The sequence below is a fragment of the Ooceraea biroi genome, chromosome 9 (genome assembly GCF_003672135.1).
Source record: "Ooceraea biroi isolate clonal line C1 chromosome 9, Obir_v5.4, whole genome shotgun sequence".
Lineage (NCBI taxonomy): Eukaryota > Metazoa > Arthropoda > Insecta > Hymenoptera > Formicidae > Ooceraea > Ooceraea biroi.
The window spans coordinates 15350628-15366742 of NC_039514.1; the positions used below are offsets into that span (position 1 = coordinate 15350628).

General features: G+C 43.9%; 1 protein-coding gene across 2 annotated transcripts; it reads right to left on the reverse strand.

The window, feature by feature from the left end:
* Positions 1–3868: 3868 nt before the first annotated feature.
* On the reverse strand, positions 3869–14714 carry LOC105279466 (myc-associated zinc finger protein). 2 transcript variants are annotated; one of them, XM_026972283.1, is made up of 4 exons: positions 14193–14714; positions 10046–10102; positions 4984–5701; positions 3869–4884 (listed from the first exon to the last, which is right to left on the reverse strand). In XM_026972283.1, the coding sequence occupies exons 1-4, from the start codon at positions 14566–14568 to the stop codon at positions 4245–4247; spliced, it is 1791 nt and encodes a 596-aa protein (XP_026828084.1). In that variant the 5' UTR covers positions 14569–14714; the 3' UTR covers positions 3869–4244. The 2 variants fall into 2 exon arrangements, with proteins under 2 accessions (XP_026828084.1, XP_026828085.1); XM_026972284.1 differs by lacking the exon at positions 10046–10102.
* Between the last annotated feature and the right edge of the window lie 1401 nt (positions 14715–16115).

Below are 16115 nucleotides of genomic sequence, written 5' to 3' on the forward strand. Positions count from 1 at the left end.
CTTATGCACGTGCTTATGGACCAATCAAATTCCTTATGCATCTTTTTATGCTCCTGCCTTAACGACACCCGCGCGCTATGCAAGAGACAAACGCGCGGTACAAACTATGCAATGTAATGCAACAATAATATAATACTGCAAATGATATAATACAATAACGTAAAATGAATGCAGCCCGCGTGGGCAAGACGATCAAGGAAATTACGGGATTACGTCGAGCGGGTGGCGCGCGATGTTACGGGTTTTCGTTGTGTGCTACGCGAGTAAGTCGATATTGCTTGCTCATTTATCGCTCTTTCTCTTTCTTTTTCTTCCTACAGCCGTACAATTATACGTGTATATGCGTTAATAGCAGCGTGGCGTCTATTTAACGGTGGCTAGTACTGCGCAATGCGCGAAAAAGATTGAACGAAGCTGCCGATTGCGCGCGTGTCAAACATCGCTGATCGATCTTAAGGATCGATCTGGCCACGAACGAGCTAATGCGAAAAAATATTGCTTGGTACTTTCCTCCTTGCGACTTTTGGCGGCGAGGTTACTCTTTCTTTCTCTCTTTCTTTCTTTATCTTTTTCTACTGTACATACATGCAAAATATGTTGTGTTTGCACTTGGATAATACGATCGCTGCAACAAAAATCGGGCCGATCGCCCGCGTGCTCGTCGGCCGTTGATTATTATTATTATTAGTTTAATTATTCGTTTCGGCTGGGCGAGACTGAAACGCGGCTCCACACCCCATCGGCCGCGCTTGTCGCGTTTCTTCTTCACGTTGGTGGAACGTATGAAATTATAGTAAATTTACGATGAAACAAGCATATTATGTCGCACGCCTAAATTGCTATTGATTTTAAATGTTGAAATTAACTGCATCACCGCGAAATTAATGATTATCGACTAGCATGCGATTATTAACGTGTTGCAGTACCATGATCTAATTACGAAAGCGTAAAATGAAATTATTCTGATAATATAATTCAATATCTAAACTTATTTTGCATATGTATATATATATTGGTGCATATTCGTCACGCGGACGTGATTAATGATTCTTTCGTAAACGTGATTAAATATTGAATGCAGCACAATTTGTGCAATTAGCAGACTACGTGGAATTCATTAATTTTGCCTGAATATTACCAATTAATGCCAATAGGAGCAATTTCTATTATTATTATAATGCAAATTTGAATCTATAGATTCATATATGAAAATAATTAGGCTACTATATCACAACGTAATTGCGTATCGTAGTAAAAATTATTTTTTAAACTACCATAGAGAATAGCTGAGAAACATATTTACTGAAAATATTGATTTGATTTAATAAATATGTTCGATTGAAGATGTTGAATACGAAAAATATATTACACGCGGGGGGTGTGGATTGAGCGATCATTGTCCGTTATATTGAAGCATATTATCGGTTGTTGCTCCAGAAACTTCGTTAAAACTTCGATGTTTGCCTCTATATGTATAATTATATAATTCGTTGTGTCGAAACATTGCTTTGACCGTACGTGTCGTCGTATTATTTTTTTCCTTATATTGCTTCTATAAAATATGTGTGTATAACAATGTTACGCGCTTATTATTCGCATTCGCTCTAAGTACGTGGGGTATGTAGGCATGTGTACGTGTGTATGTGTGTACATGTATGTGTGAATGAATCTCGTCGTGCGAATCCGTTTACGCGATACACCACGTACGTGTGCTCGCATCTGCGATCGTAACCGATCGAGGGACCGTTTCCCCCCGTTTTTAGCGGTTGTTTTCTCTCCTCCGTCGTCGATGCAACGATCGTTCGTTTCATCGATAGAAACGTGCTTTATCAATTACGTTCAGCACATAAATCGTACAATCGTGCGTGCACAGGTATGCATTGACAATCCAATTCGACGTGAGAACTGCAAAAAGATGTGGAATCATTTTTCCAACAATTTTTCTGATCAGTATGTATTAGGGGTGTGATTTAGTTTTGAGGGTTTTTTTGCTCAAAAACGCATGTATTTAAATATGATAATGAATGAATACCTTAATCAAAATATTTTCCTTCGTTTTCTATCACTTTTTCCCATCTTTCTGCCAAGAGATGGATTCCACGATGATAAAATGACTCTTCTTTTCAGTTGATCCATTCGTCGACGAATTTTCGCACTTCTTCCAAATTATGAAAGTGTGTATCCTCTAAAGCGTGTTGCATCGACCGGAACAAATAATAATCGCATGGAGCAATGTCCGGAGAAGACTTGCCATTCAAGCTCTAATAGTGTTTGTTTCACTGATAACGCAACGTCAGGTCGAGCGTTGTCACGAAGAAGAATCACTTTCCGTCGTTTACTCGCAATTGCTGGTCGTTTTTGGTCCAATGCTTGCTTCAACTTGTACAATTGGTGTCGATAACGATCAGCCGTGACAGTCTCATGCGGATTTAACAGCTCATAGTACACTATCCCACCAAATACGGAGCATTACTTTTGAACCGTGAATATTGCGTCTCGGAGTGGATGTTGATGGTTCGCCTGGATCCGCCCATGATTTTCTGCGTTTCGGATTATCAAAATAGATCCACTTTTCATCCCCAGTAACGATCCGAGACAAAAGACTCTTCTTCTTTTGCCTGGCGATCAACGAAATGCAAATGTTCAACCGGTTCGCAATGGCACTTTCCGATAATTCATGTCGAACCCATTTCCCTTCTTTCTGAATTTTTCCCATTTCATGTTAATGTTTGGTAACTGTTGTACGATCAACATTTAATGCTCTGGCAAGTTCTGAAGTGGATTCTGTTGGATTTTCGTGCAATAATGCTTGCAAATCTGCATTTTCAAGCTTTCTTGGTTGTCCCGAGCGCTCTTCGTCCTTCACATCAGTATGACCACTTTTAAAGCGTCTAAACCAGTATTCACACGTCTTAATTGATGGGGCAGAATCACCACAAGTTTCCACAAGAATTCTATAACCGTCAGCCGCAGTTTTGTTTTGATTAAAAAACAAAAGCAACGCATGTCGAAAATGCTGTTTCGGAAGTTGCATTTTTACGATGATACAAACACGACTGTTATTGCTATAATGCTACTAAATGTCGTGGATAATGTCAACGCTGTAAGAAACAACAGTTATCGGAAACAGCTATTGGAACAAACTGACACTACAGCCATTTATTGCAAAACCCTCAAAACTAAATCACACTCCTAATACATTACACCATTGAACTGATAACACTTATTGTTACCTCAAGTTGTTATTTTATGGTACATTTATGCAAATTGTTTCAAGTAACTTTTCGTCAAAATCAACCGCTCTGAAAGATTTAGTGCATGAGCCATTTATCAAAAGGTTAGCGAGTATTATTCAAATGATAATGTCGCAATGCAGTTATTCAGTTTTCTTGCGACTGATGCGCAATTTTTTCAAACGATCTTATATTTCGCTGTTTAATCATAAGTTACCGCCAATCACACCTGTGAATCTCGACGTTTAAGGTGACTGGCCTCGATCATTGGTCGCGGTAGCAGACGCGAGAAGTATCGAGGTCACATTACGCGTCCGACGATCGAACGAGCATGGTCCGTGAACCGCGCGAATGGATCCGTCGTGAATTCGTCCTGCTGGATCCCGAATCTCCTCCTAAATTTGACTCCCCGTTCTTTAATTTAGGCAGCTAAGTATTAATAAATAATGTCTTCGTAACGAGCTCGCGGACTAGAATCGCGCGCGTGTACGCGCTATAGTAAATATATATATACTATATATATATAATAATATAATATATATAATATAATATCATATAATGTAATAGGTATATAATCGACTAGAGTGACTAGACTCTGCAGTGTGGACGTCACCGTTCGACGTGGTTTTTTTCTCTTTTACTTCTTAACATTACTGGACGTTTTTATTAATGTTAGACATTATTAGTAATCTCACACTCTCCCACTCTCTTGCTCCCTTTCTTTCCTCCAGATTCTATATTCGTCTCCCTTTCGATTTCATCCTCTCTTTCTCCCTTTCCCTTTCTCTCTCTTCCTTTCGCTCATTTTCGCTTTCTCTCCCTCTCTAGCTCTCATTTCTGTCTCTACTGGCACTTTTCTACTTAAAATCTACGGCAAACCTTAATCCCCTCCTTCGCTCTTCGTATCCCTCGCGCCCCTTGACGATCAAGCGGCTATCAAGGAGGACACCGCTAGCTTTCTATCGTTTCCTCGATCCTCGTGGCGTTGTTGCTCTCCTTCTCGTTGCGCTGCTACAAGCCTCGATTGGTGTTCTGTTGATGCTGCGTAGTATTGTTACAGACATGCTGCTGCTGCTGCTGCTGCTGCATCTCCTCGTCGCGTAGGCACGCCGACTCCAGGTGTTTGTTCAGATAGGATTTGAGGGCAAAGGTCTTGTGGCACCTCGAACACTCGTAGTTCTTATCGGCCGAGTGCGTCTGCATGTGCGCTCGCAGATTCGAGCGATCGGCGAACGCCTTGCCGCAATGGGCGCATCCGTACGGTTTCTCGCCGGTGTGGCTGCGCAGGTGACCTTGCAGTAGCCAAGGCCGCGAGAACATCTTGCCGCAGACGCCGCAGCTGTGGGCGAGCTTGTGCGTGAGCACGTGCATCGCCAGGGCGGGCATGCTGACGTACGCCTTGCCGCAGTGGATGCACTTCTTAGCGGACTGCGAGTCGAGGCTGCGATGCGTCTGCTTGTGCCGCGACAGATTCGACGACGTGGCGTACTGCTTGCCGCACTCGGTGCACGTGAACTTGGGCCTGTCCGGCTGAGCCGCCTCCTTCTCGGGCACGGCGGCGCCGTTGCTGCCGCCACCGCGTCTCTTGGAACGACCATCGGACACGAAGAAGGCCTCGTAAGTGTAAGCAACAGTCTTATTACCAGTGGTGCTGTCAGAATCAAACAGAATTATAATAGCGTTAACGAAATTATAATTTCAAAGTCGGTTTTCAAACGGAAGTAAAGTGAAGCAAGATCGGCGCACTCACCTGTCCTTGCCGACGTTGCAGTTGCCGCCGCTGGTTGCCTCCGCGGTCGCTGGCGACTGCGGCTGCGGCGGAGTTTGCTCCTGATGCTGGCGCAGCTGATCGATCTGCGAACTGGGCACCGGCACGAGCACGGAGACCGGTATGGACTGCGCACTCGCGGTCGGCGCTGGCTGCAGCTGCTGTTCCTGCGTTGCTGCACCCGGCGCTGCGGCGGCAGGCGGCGGAGGTGGCGGCGGTGGCGGCGGCGGCGGCGGCGGCGGCGGTGACAAAGTATGAATGAAAACGGAGTGCGTGGGCGCGGCAGGCGACGCGCTGAGATCCAGGATGGCCTGCGCGGCCGACAGGTCCTCCTCGGCAGAGGTGCGAATCTCTGAGATCGGCTGCAGGCTGTAAGGACGGTAGATATCCTTCTTCTTGGGCGGCAAGGAAAGCGCCGTGCCGGTACTTGTGAAGGACATCGAGAGACTCTTGCGCGGCGGCAGGCACAGTGACGTGGACGACGCGGACGGCGAGGACGACGAGGACGACGGATTCGGGTTCGCTGCTTGATGCGACGTCGCCTGGTGCAAATTCGGACCGGTCATTACAGGAACCGACAGCTCCTGTTGCTGCGGGGGTGGCGGCGATGGCACGACCGGACGCGCCAGCTCCGCCGCAGAGCGCAGCGTCGCGTACTTGGGCGGCTCCTCGTGGTTGATCCATGCCTCGTGTGTGTAACCTGAAAAAGGAAAAAAGCGTATATTGAAATGATAGATTCATCCGCAAAGAGAGAGAGGAACAGAGAGGGGGGAGAAGGGGGCAAGGAAATACAGGGTGTCCCGGGTTTTAACCGACAAACTGCGGGAGCATATTCTACTAGTGGAAATAAGAAAAAATTCTTATATCGAGTTTGCTTAGAAATGCTTTATTACAAAGTTATAAACCAATATTGAAAACAAATATGAGATAAGTAACAACGGATTTTTTCACAAAAATAAAAATTATCTACGCAATGATTAGTGACGCGTTTCAAAATGTTGTCCTTGCACATCGATACGAGCTAGACATCGACGTAGTACAGAATTTGTTACGGTACGACATTCCTGAAAATTTTGTTGCATCTCAGTAACTGAATTAGTAATTCGTTGCTTTAAATCTATCTGGTACTCTCCTGTTAGGAAATCTACGTTGATACTCTCGTACGGCAGCTCGTGCATTTCCGTCACAGAATCCGTGCACGAAATGAATATCGGTGTATTCCTCATTTGAAAACACTTTTGGCATTCTGATAGTAATTGCTAGTTGACACGACGATTGAAATCTAACGGCTACTGTTGTGAAAGTAACAATCATACTGAATCGTTTCAACATAGTGAACACGAATACATGTGAATACACGTAACATAAACGTCTTCGACCTTCCAAATTCTACACTATGTTCCGTTGTTACTTATCTGATATTTCTTTTCAATATTGGTTTATAACTTTGTAATAAAGCATTTCTAAGCAAACTCGATATAAGAATTTTTTCTTATTTCCACTAGTAGAATATGCTCCCGCAGTTTGTCGGTTAAAACCCGGGACACCCTGTATATGTAGGTAATAGCGTACTTAGGGTGTGCTCTTGAAGAATTTTACGTTTTATTTGTGTGAAAGAATTAATCGTATTGAGTGACAGAAAAATTGAGCGGTTTAGTAATGCGCTCTGCTCCTGAACGTAATAAAACAAGTATTCATTAAGAATAGATTGCATCATGATTGCAAAATGAAATCTATATATATATATATATATACAGGGTGTTTCCTAAGTAAGTAGACAAACTTAAGGAGGATATTCCTTGGCTTATTTTAAGAAGAAAAGGTCATATAAACATATGTCCTAAACTGCTTTGTTTTCCAAAAAAAGTACATCACTGTTTTCGTTCACTTTTCGGATAGCGTGCTTTTGCAGTACGAGTCAACAGCGGTGGGGATGGAGTGGGGATGGTCTCGCGGCGCCGCAAGCGAACACTCGTTTCAGACTGCGCCGCGCGGCCTGCAAGATCCCCAGACTTAAATCCAGTGGATTTTTTTCTATGGGGACAGTTTAAATCTTTAGTTTACGCTACACCTATTCAAAATGAAGAAGATCTCAGAAATCGCATAATAGATGGATGTGAAAGAATACGTAACACTCCAAGTATTTTTGAGCGTGTACGTCAATCAATGGAAAGGAGAGTTGAGGCGTGTATCATGGCCGCAGGTGAACATTTTCAGCAGTTACTGTGATGTTATTATTTTTCTTTTTAGTTACTATTTTCTTTTTCGTTATAATTTTTCTTTTTGGTTACTATTGTTTTTCATTTGTTTCATTTGCAATAACACAAACTGTTCTATAATAAACGAAAATTGAACGAAAACAGTAATGTACTTTTTTTTGGAAAACAAAGCAGTGTAGGACATATGTTTACATGACCTTTTCTTCTTAAAATAAGCCAAGGAATATCCTCCTTAAGTTTGTCTACTTACTTAGGAAACACCCTGTATAAGCCAATACTCTATATACATTGCCATTAATGCATTTTCGAGAATTCTTAATGAAGATATTCCTGTCTAATAGTCGATTTCTATATATCTATGCATATCTCTATTTGTAATTTATTATGTGGCAAGCTGGATAGCAACGTACAATAGATCACGAAAAAACCAGACGAGCGTGTTTAACGTTACATGTATCGAGAGATATGTCTCTCGAAGAGTTCCCGGTGAAAGTTAGGCGTTATAAGTTGGATAGCAGCTGCTATCTGCAATTTATAATAATCGCGCGAGAAGTTTTTCAAGCGAAACCACCCGTGAGGTATAAAAGGGTAGCGCGAGGGCGCGGTACGCGTAACATCCCATTCGTTCTCTCGGCGGCACGAATATTTCAGTTCGTGAATCACTCACGAGTTGCGTAGCGTTTCATTTCCTGTTGTGCGCCAGCTGTTTCTACCGTGTACGGTCATTAGCGGGCATAAAAGGGAGGAAAGAAGGATGGAAAAAAGTCGGGTGCCGGAGGAACGTGCACCGGTGGTGGTAGCGCGACACGTGAGGACGGGGAGGAAGGGCTGTATAATAACGCGGTGCATATCTGTTGCGCGTCGCTTACTGTTGCACGGGGTGGTCCAGGATGAAGAGGGAAGTTCTCGTAGGGGTGGTACGGGAGAAATCCAGACAAAACGAGAATAGCGCCTCGCACTTAATGACGTCTTTAAGCATCGCTATTTTCGATGCTATTATATTAAATATTAAATATCAAATTACAACAAATATGATATAAGAAAAGAAACAAATTAACATGTGACTTCGATGTATAAATAAATTTGGAATAATAGGAAAATTCACACGCATCTTGGCATCTCGCACATCTTGAGTTTTAAACCGTTGCTACTCGCAATTTGTTACACTCGAATGTTAGCTCGTTGTTAGTTATTGATACCGTTTAAACTGCGTTCGTGTTTCTTTTATTGCTTCTGATAATGCGGCAGAGCACGCAATGAACGACTTTCGACGTTTTGCGCCGTGAAATCGATACGCGTGCCGTCCAGCAGTGTTATGTAACGCGAAAGTCCATGCCGTAAGCAGCGAGAGCACCATACGTAGGAAGCAATTAATGAGCGATTTTATCTTTGAGCGATATAAACGTCTAGTCAAGTTACTCTATATTTGCGATCTCAATTAGATCAAGAAGAACATAAATAAATCTCCCTGTAAATAAAGTGGAAAACGTGATTATTTTATTCGCGAAGAGACACCGTAACACTTCAGGAATCTTATAATGATTAAGAATATCTCGAATTTACTATATTTGCGTCATAAAATTAAAACTCTAACAAACTCTGTTCAAAACAAAAGTTATCGAAATTCTATTCGAGTTTTCAAAATTTTGATATTAAATGTTTGAACCACAATATCTTTTAAATCGTTAAAATTAAAATTTTTAAGAATATCGAAATCATTTAATAGAAGTTTTAAGTGAAAGATCGCTTCAGATTTCGACGAAGAGTATCACTGAACGCGTATCTCACAGAAAGCTCTCTTTCGACGAGACTTTTTCTCAACTTGGAAGCTCGCAAGGAGGAAGGGGGTCTTAAGGGAAGGACACGGAACTGCGATAAATCAGAGAAGTGTGCTGCGCGCATGCGATCGATCAGCTGGCGCGTATCTATTATTGGCTGAAATAAAGGGAAGTCAACACAGGGGTAAAGGCGAGCGGCCGTGTCTGCAAGTGCATTTCATCAACGGCACAGAAGGAGCGCAGTTGTGCGGTGGGCCGGATAGAGTAGAGGGTTAGCGGGGGTGCCGGGGGGTTTGCATGGGGACGGAGGGGGGAATCAATAACGGCGAATGAACGCTCCGCACGCGCTCCTACGAGTCCGTTGATTCTAGAGGCCCTTTTAAAGGCCGATAAAAATCTCCGTTACGATTAACGTGAACGTTGAGCTTCTTTTCTTGATCTGGCTCTCTTCTCTCGAGTGCCTCGAAAGTCAAAAGGTGGAAACGTGCCGGATGTGCGATGCCATTAAAACGGGGAACAGATAGAATTCACGGTTTGCTGTTTAATTAATTACCTATAATTGATTATTATTATCTTTTTATATTTGGATTATAATTAATTGACACGGCGATAGTATATTGATCGCGATTATCATCTGTTTAACGCAAAATTGACAAAATAATTTTTAAAAGAAAGAGTATGAAAAATAAAATAAATAAAAGTATTTTATAGAGTTCCGTTCTTATACTTGTAGTATTATTGTATAATTACATTAATTTATCGATAGGTAACTTTAATTAAACTCGTTGCGTTATTGGTCGAGAATAAAAGTGAGAATCAGTTGTTTTTGTCACGTTTGAAGAAGCCGCGTCCAATTAAATTACATTTATATCGATTGATGACGTAACTGCTAGCTCTATTTGATTTATCTTGTAATTAGAAGATAATACAATCATTACATAGAGCGGTGTAAAGTGGCGTTGGATTATCTATGACTTCTAGGTGGATTCTATATCTACGTTATCTATCACAGATCACAGATATAGCCCAGAAAGCATATTAATATACCTTGAATGAACATTCCGCACATTCCCGTAGGTTTATCGCCTCTGATCTTTATTGATCCTGCGAGCGCAAAACAAACAGCAAGTATATATAAATAATCATTCTTCTCATCTGTCGTATCATCTAATCAAAAAAGAATTATATTCTCGTACCTTTGTCTTAAATTATCTGACAATACTTGTTAATGTATTCTGATTCTCGTGCTTTGAAATAAGCATTTCATGTTTACGATGTTGCGAAAATACGTAACACGAAACATCTAAAGCTTTGATAAAGCAAATCTCGTATACTTCAAATAGATTCCTTCTCAAGATAACTTCCACTGAAAGAAGTATTGTTAACTGCTTCGCATTTTGTTTCACGGATTTCACGGATCAGAACTTGCGAGACCTTATCATATAACACATTACTTTACCCAGAAAGAGAAAACCAATCGTTAATCATACGAGAATCAAGGACGAAAAAACCTGTTAATGGACATACGGCTTTCTTGCGTGATTGCAATTTGTTATCTCGTTGGAAATTTTATTTCCGTGGTCACTTTTATATAAATTTCTTTTTTGGAATTCTTTGCGGGGATTATATATTTACGTTAATATTTTGTGAGCATTAACGTTCAGTAAAGTTTAATAAAGTATGCATAAATACTTGAAATGTAAAATTTTTTCTTATTTTGCAAATATTAGACGTACAAATAAGTTTCCGTCACCAACTTTAGATACTGTTAGAAAATATTGTGGTAAATTATTCCAAGCAATATTTTTATTTTAGTAATATTAGCCAAGCTGCTTTTGGACATACGACTTCATATCTGTTAGCATAACTCTACTTTTTTTAATTTATTTGAAAATGGAGCACGAAGAGGTGCATATCCGATACTGTATGCCTTTTATTTCATCAGGATAAAATAAAACTACCGAAGCAAGGAAAATCATTTGTGATATTTATGACAAAGATATTCTGACCGAAACTACATATTGTGATTGGTTTCGTAAACTTGGAAGTGATGATTTCGATGTGAAGCATAACCAACGTTCAGGACAGTCTCAAAAGGTGCATGATGAAGAATCGGACGTGTTATTGAATAAAGACTCTATCAAATACTAGAATAGCTTGCGCAGCAGCTAGAAGTAACTCAACAAGCAATTCCAATCGAGTAAAACCGGTTGGAAAGATATAGAAGATGAATTGCCCGAATAGCGATTGGCAACAGATCAAACATCTGTCTTTCGTTGATTGCTAAACAAGAGAAAAAGAGTTTTCTGTTGAAAATTGTTACGAGAGATAAAAAGCGGATATATCATGGCAATCCCAAAAACAGAAAACATTGGATAGACTGTGGCCAACCAGCCTTATCGATACCATAACGCAATATCTATAGCCATAAGTTTCTTCTCTATATATTTGGTGGGATATGAAAGAAGTATCTATGAGCTTCTGAATCAAGGTGAAACGATTACAGCAGAACGACGAGTACAGTCAACAATTAAACCATTTGGCTGATTTAGACGAAAAGAGACCATTTACTGGTCAAGGACATCGTAAAATCATCCTTCTTCATGACAATGCTCGGCCACATGTTGCTGTCGCGACCGCAAACTTTAATGGAGCTCAAATGAGAAGTTCCGTCGCATCCGGTGTACTCCAGACATTGCGCCTTCCGACAACCGTTTGTTCCGGTCGATGCAGCACGGCCTCTTTGGCACACGTTTTCGAAAATCCGGTTGAGATCCGAAAATGGGTCGATGACTTTATCGCCTTAAAAGACAACTCATTCTTTCGTCGGGGAATTCATCTCTTGCCCGAAATGGTAAAAGATTGTAAATGCAAAAGGAAAATATTTTAACTAATAATGTTGCTTCCTTAAATGTTTGTTAATAAAGAAAATTTTGATGAGAACGATGAAACCTTATTTGTACACCTAATATTATGCATAAAATATTGTCAAATCTTAAGGGGGGAGCCTGCTTTAGAACGCTGAAAATAAGGTATATTTTACGAATTGTTTTTGGAGAAACTATACAGCGGATCATTATAAAACTTTGATGCATTTATTAGTACATGTTTAAAGATAAAAAAATTATTTTTTTATTTGAATATATCGCTTGTAGAGGTCGTCCTGGAGAAATCTTAGTGCAGCCGCGTCGCCGGCATTGCAAATTGGTGAGCATTCTCCTGCCTCCAAATTTCGTCTAAACTGAAAAATTGAAATATCTTCTCGTTATTTATGAATTCCCATCGTCGATGAACCAAAGAGAGAAGAAAAAAGTTGAAAAGTGCCAAAATGGTGGAGCTTAGAACACAAAAGTACGATTTTTAGGCAAAGTTTTTGAACTTTTTCACGCAAAAATAATTGTTTAACTTAATGTTTTTATGAATATTAAAGGTTCATCGACGATGGGAATTCATAAATAACGAGAAAATATTTCAATTTTTCAGTTTGGATGAAATTTGGAGGCAGGAGAATGCTCACGAATTTACAATGCCTCCAGGACGACCTCTACAGGCGATATATTCAAATAAAAAAATAATTTTTTTTATCTTTAAACATGTACTAATAAATGCATCAAAGTTTTATAATGATCCGCTGTATAGTTTCTCCAAAAAAATTCGTAAAATTATACCTTATTTTCAACGTTCTAAAGCAGGTTTCCCCCTTAAATACAATGGTGAACAAATCAATTCGTAAAATTCATAATTCGTAATAAATCGATTGTAATCATAATGGCATAAAAGACATTATGGCAATGATAAGAATACTTGTTACGTAATGTCATTTGCACTATTATACGAACAGGTGTGCACTTTACTGTCCATAAGCAGCATAAATGAGATAAAAGAGGTTGTTACTCTGTTGTCCTGGCTTTCAAGAATACCTATAGACGATCGAAGCTTTAACGATTGAACTCGTGCACGCAAATTCTACATACGTCCAAGTTTTGTAAAGTAGGTTCGTGTAAGTACCGTTGTAAATGTATTGTACGATACATTTTCTCTATTTTATACTTTGAATTTTGAATTAAAGTTTAATTAAAGTTTCTTCCACGTGTTTCACGCGAAAATGTGGCAATAATATTTTTTAGAACATAATGCGGATGTGAGAATCCTTATAACAAATTGTAAATGAAAGATTTAAATCAGGTTCGTTTTATCACTTTTTTTAGAAAGTTTCCCAATCGAGGTTAATTTAATATCGATAACACAAGAATCATTTCGATCGAAAGAAGTTCTTTTTTCACATTTAGCACGATTACGTAATTCCTGTGAAGTTTGCACGAAGTTACTATGCACAGCGAAGTATAAATATAAAAACGAACGCTTGGCAAATAACGACGTGGCATGATCCACTGTCGTAGGCGTGTTCATCGGTGTGTCTACGTCACAAAAGCAATTCGACCATTCTGGATAACAGTAGTTACACAACACGACGGGTCGACGTCGACGCAGCCAGTTTCCACCCCGTCTGATTGAGGGCTCAATAAGCGCGATAGATGCGAGATAGCTGCTGCTACAACTGGCCTAATATCGAGGACACATCGGGATTTATCAGGATCATAACTCAATGTTAAGGATACCGCACATTCGTCGGCGTAATCGATGATCTAACGGGGGTGTGTCGCCATGTACGCGTCATGTACATGTACGCGACACATGGCCGACTTTGGCGGGCGGTTTCCCACAGGTCGCGGAAATACCGTGTCGTGCCGATCGCGCGCGATACCTCTTCCCCCTCGACGGGCTGTATCCATCTTCTTCCGCATATCCATCGGGTAATCACGACGCGTTTCAGCGGGTGCCGCAATTTGTCTGTAGCGCGCACGCGGCCGTCTAATAGGCGGGTGTGTCATCCTGCGTGCTCGACGCATGGCCAGACTCCGCTGTGCCATCTCGAAGCCGCAGCCATCGCAGAACGAGGCAAAGCGAGAGAGAAGGAGAGAAGAATAAGGACAGTCGAGACAAAGCGCGCCCTTCGATCGCGGATTCCGCGAACGTTCCCGAGGGAAACCTCCTGGTGTAGGGCGTGGCGCGACCTTTGACCCTGCACCCACAAGCGTATTCGCGTACGAAAACGGGCGATCGGCACGACGCGGTCATACCGTTCCCGCTGGGAAACGAGAAAGAGGGAGGATCTCCAAGGGCCCTCACTCACCGTGATAGTAAAGGGCGCCGGATGCGTTCAGGGGCGGCGGACTAGGGGCCGTGGCCCCCGCCGTGGGACTGTGCGGCCCCCAACAGGTCTGCTGATGGTCGACCTGATGATTATCGACGTCTCCGACCACGTCGATTTCTTCGTCTTCGGGTTCATGCCTGTGCTGTCGCTTCTCCATCGCGTCCGCGGTCTGATGCAGCGCGTGATGCTGCTGTGCCTGCTGTTGCTGCTGCGGTTGCGGTTGCTGGTGTTGCTGCTGCTGCGCCTCCTGCAGGCCGGCCCCGGGCGTCGCGTCTCTCTGCTCGCTCGGCTGATCGTCCACGCGGGCCTGCCACTGATTCCACTTCCACTTTTTCGCCATGAGACAGCGTGGCATAGTGGTGACGCGATTCCGTTGTCCCGCAGCGTCCGACACCGGATGCCGCCGATGGCGATGACGGTCGTCGTCCGGTCACCAGGGACGACGATTTGCTGGTGGTACACCCGCGCGTCACACCGACACCGACACCAACAACCGCGGCACCGACCGCACCACCGACGTCGTCACGGAGCGCGATTACGGCGCGCACGTCCCCGTGGTTAGCCGCTGCGTCTCCTCCTTGGTCGTTTCCTTCACCGTCACCACCGCCGCCTCCGCCGCCACCTCCGCCGCCTCCTCCTCCTCCTCCTCCTCCTCGTATACGTACGTTGTCGCCGTCGTCGTCGTCGTCGCTGCGACGCCGACGTCTACGTCGCGACCGTCCGTCGCCCGGTCCGGCCGTTTGTGACTGCGGCCCGTCGGACCGGTGGACGATAAGACCGCCTCGGCCGCTGGCTGGCCGTTCGCTGGTCGCTCGTGCCTTCGCCTTCGCCTTACGTGGTGGTGCGCGCTGGTGCGAGACCTGCGGCCTCGTCATCGGCGCGGCGAGGGCGGCTCCTTAAGCGGATGCACCACCGCCACCATGCCAGCCCGCCAGCGCGGTTCGCGATCTTGCGTGCTTCTCGTTGGTGTCCTCCGTCCGCCCGAGGGGGTTGGTCGTCGAGAGACTCCTGTGCGGACCGCCGTACCCGTTTCGCGTTCCACTTGCGGATGTATGCGTGCGTACGTGCGTGTACAGTACGCACGTACTGTGCGTATATGTATACGATGTATATATTATTGTGACGTGCTGATCGCGTGCGTGTATGTATGTAGATGTGTAGATGTGGATGTGTAGGTGTGTGGTGTCTGGGGGTGGCTCTCCCCTGCGCCCCTAGACTTGCCGAGTGGACCGACTGACTGACTGACTGACTGACTGAAGACCGTCCGTCCGTCCGTCCGTCCGCCCGCCCGTCCGTTACTCTTTCGGTCGCTCCCTGTCGCGGCTCTCGCCAGTGACAGGGGGTGGCCTCGGATACGACGGCGACGACGGGGTGCGACTGTTTAGTCGGTGGCGCTGCCGCTCTGCGTTACCGTCCCCTCGGTCCCTTTGCCCCTCCACCGTGGTGCTTGCTGCCCTAGTTGCTCTGATAGGGTTGTCTTCGTCTCTCGTTGCGGCCACGACCAGTCAGCAGCACCCCCGGCGTCCCTCCGTTGCGGCTCCCCTACGGGCGGAATCGAGGGATGGCGCTGCTGCCGCTGCTGCTGCTGCTGACGGTGACGGTCCGCGTGAGGGGTTGCACGGCCACCCCTCGGGAGTGCTGATGTCGGTTCTCGATTCCTGCAGGTCGCTCGTTGTGGTCGTGCGTATGTGACACGCGCTCGTGCCACGAGAATGAGCGTGTGTTGCCAGTGGCGTAGGACGTGAATCGCTCGCGCGATATCACAGTTGAACGTTTTTATCGAAGGCCTGGGAATGTGGGAATGGACAGAAAAGAAATCCATGTAAACAGCTTTCTAGACATACAGGGTGTCCCGGGTTTTAACCGACAAACTGCGGGAGCATATTCTACTAGTGGAAATAA

What these genes read in the sequence shown, in the direction of transcription:
- LOC105279466 (XM_026972283.1), bottom strand. Translation starts at nt 14,568, where the DNA reads ATGCCACGCTGTCTCATGGCGAAAAAGTGGAAGTGGAATCAGTGGCAG. An exon ending in CGGCGCCCTTTACTATCACG is followed by an intron (nt 10,103 to 14,192) that starts GTGAGTGAGGGC and finishes TTGCGCTCGCAG; the next exon opens with GATCAATAAAGATCAGAGGC. An exon ending in GTGCGGAATGTTCATTCAAG is followed by an intron (nt 5,702 to 10,045) that starts GTATATTAATAT and finishes TTCCTTTTTCAG; the next exon opens with GTTACACACACGAGGCATGG.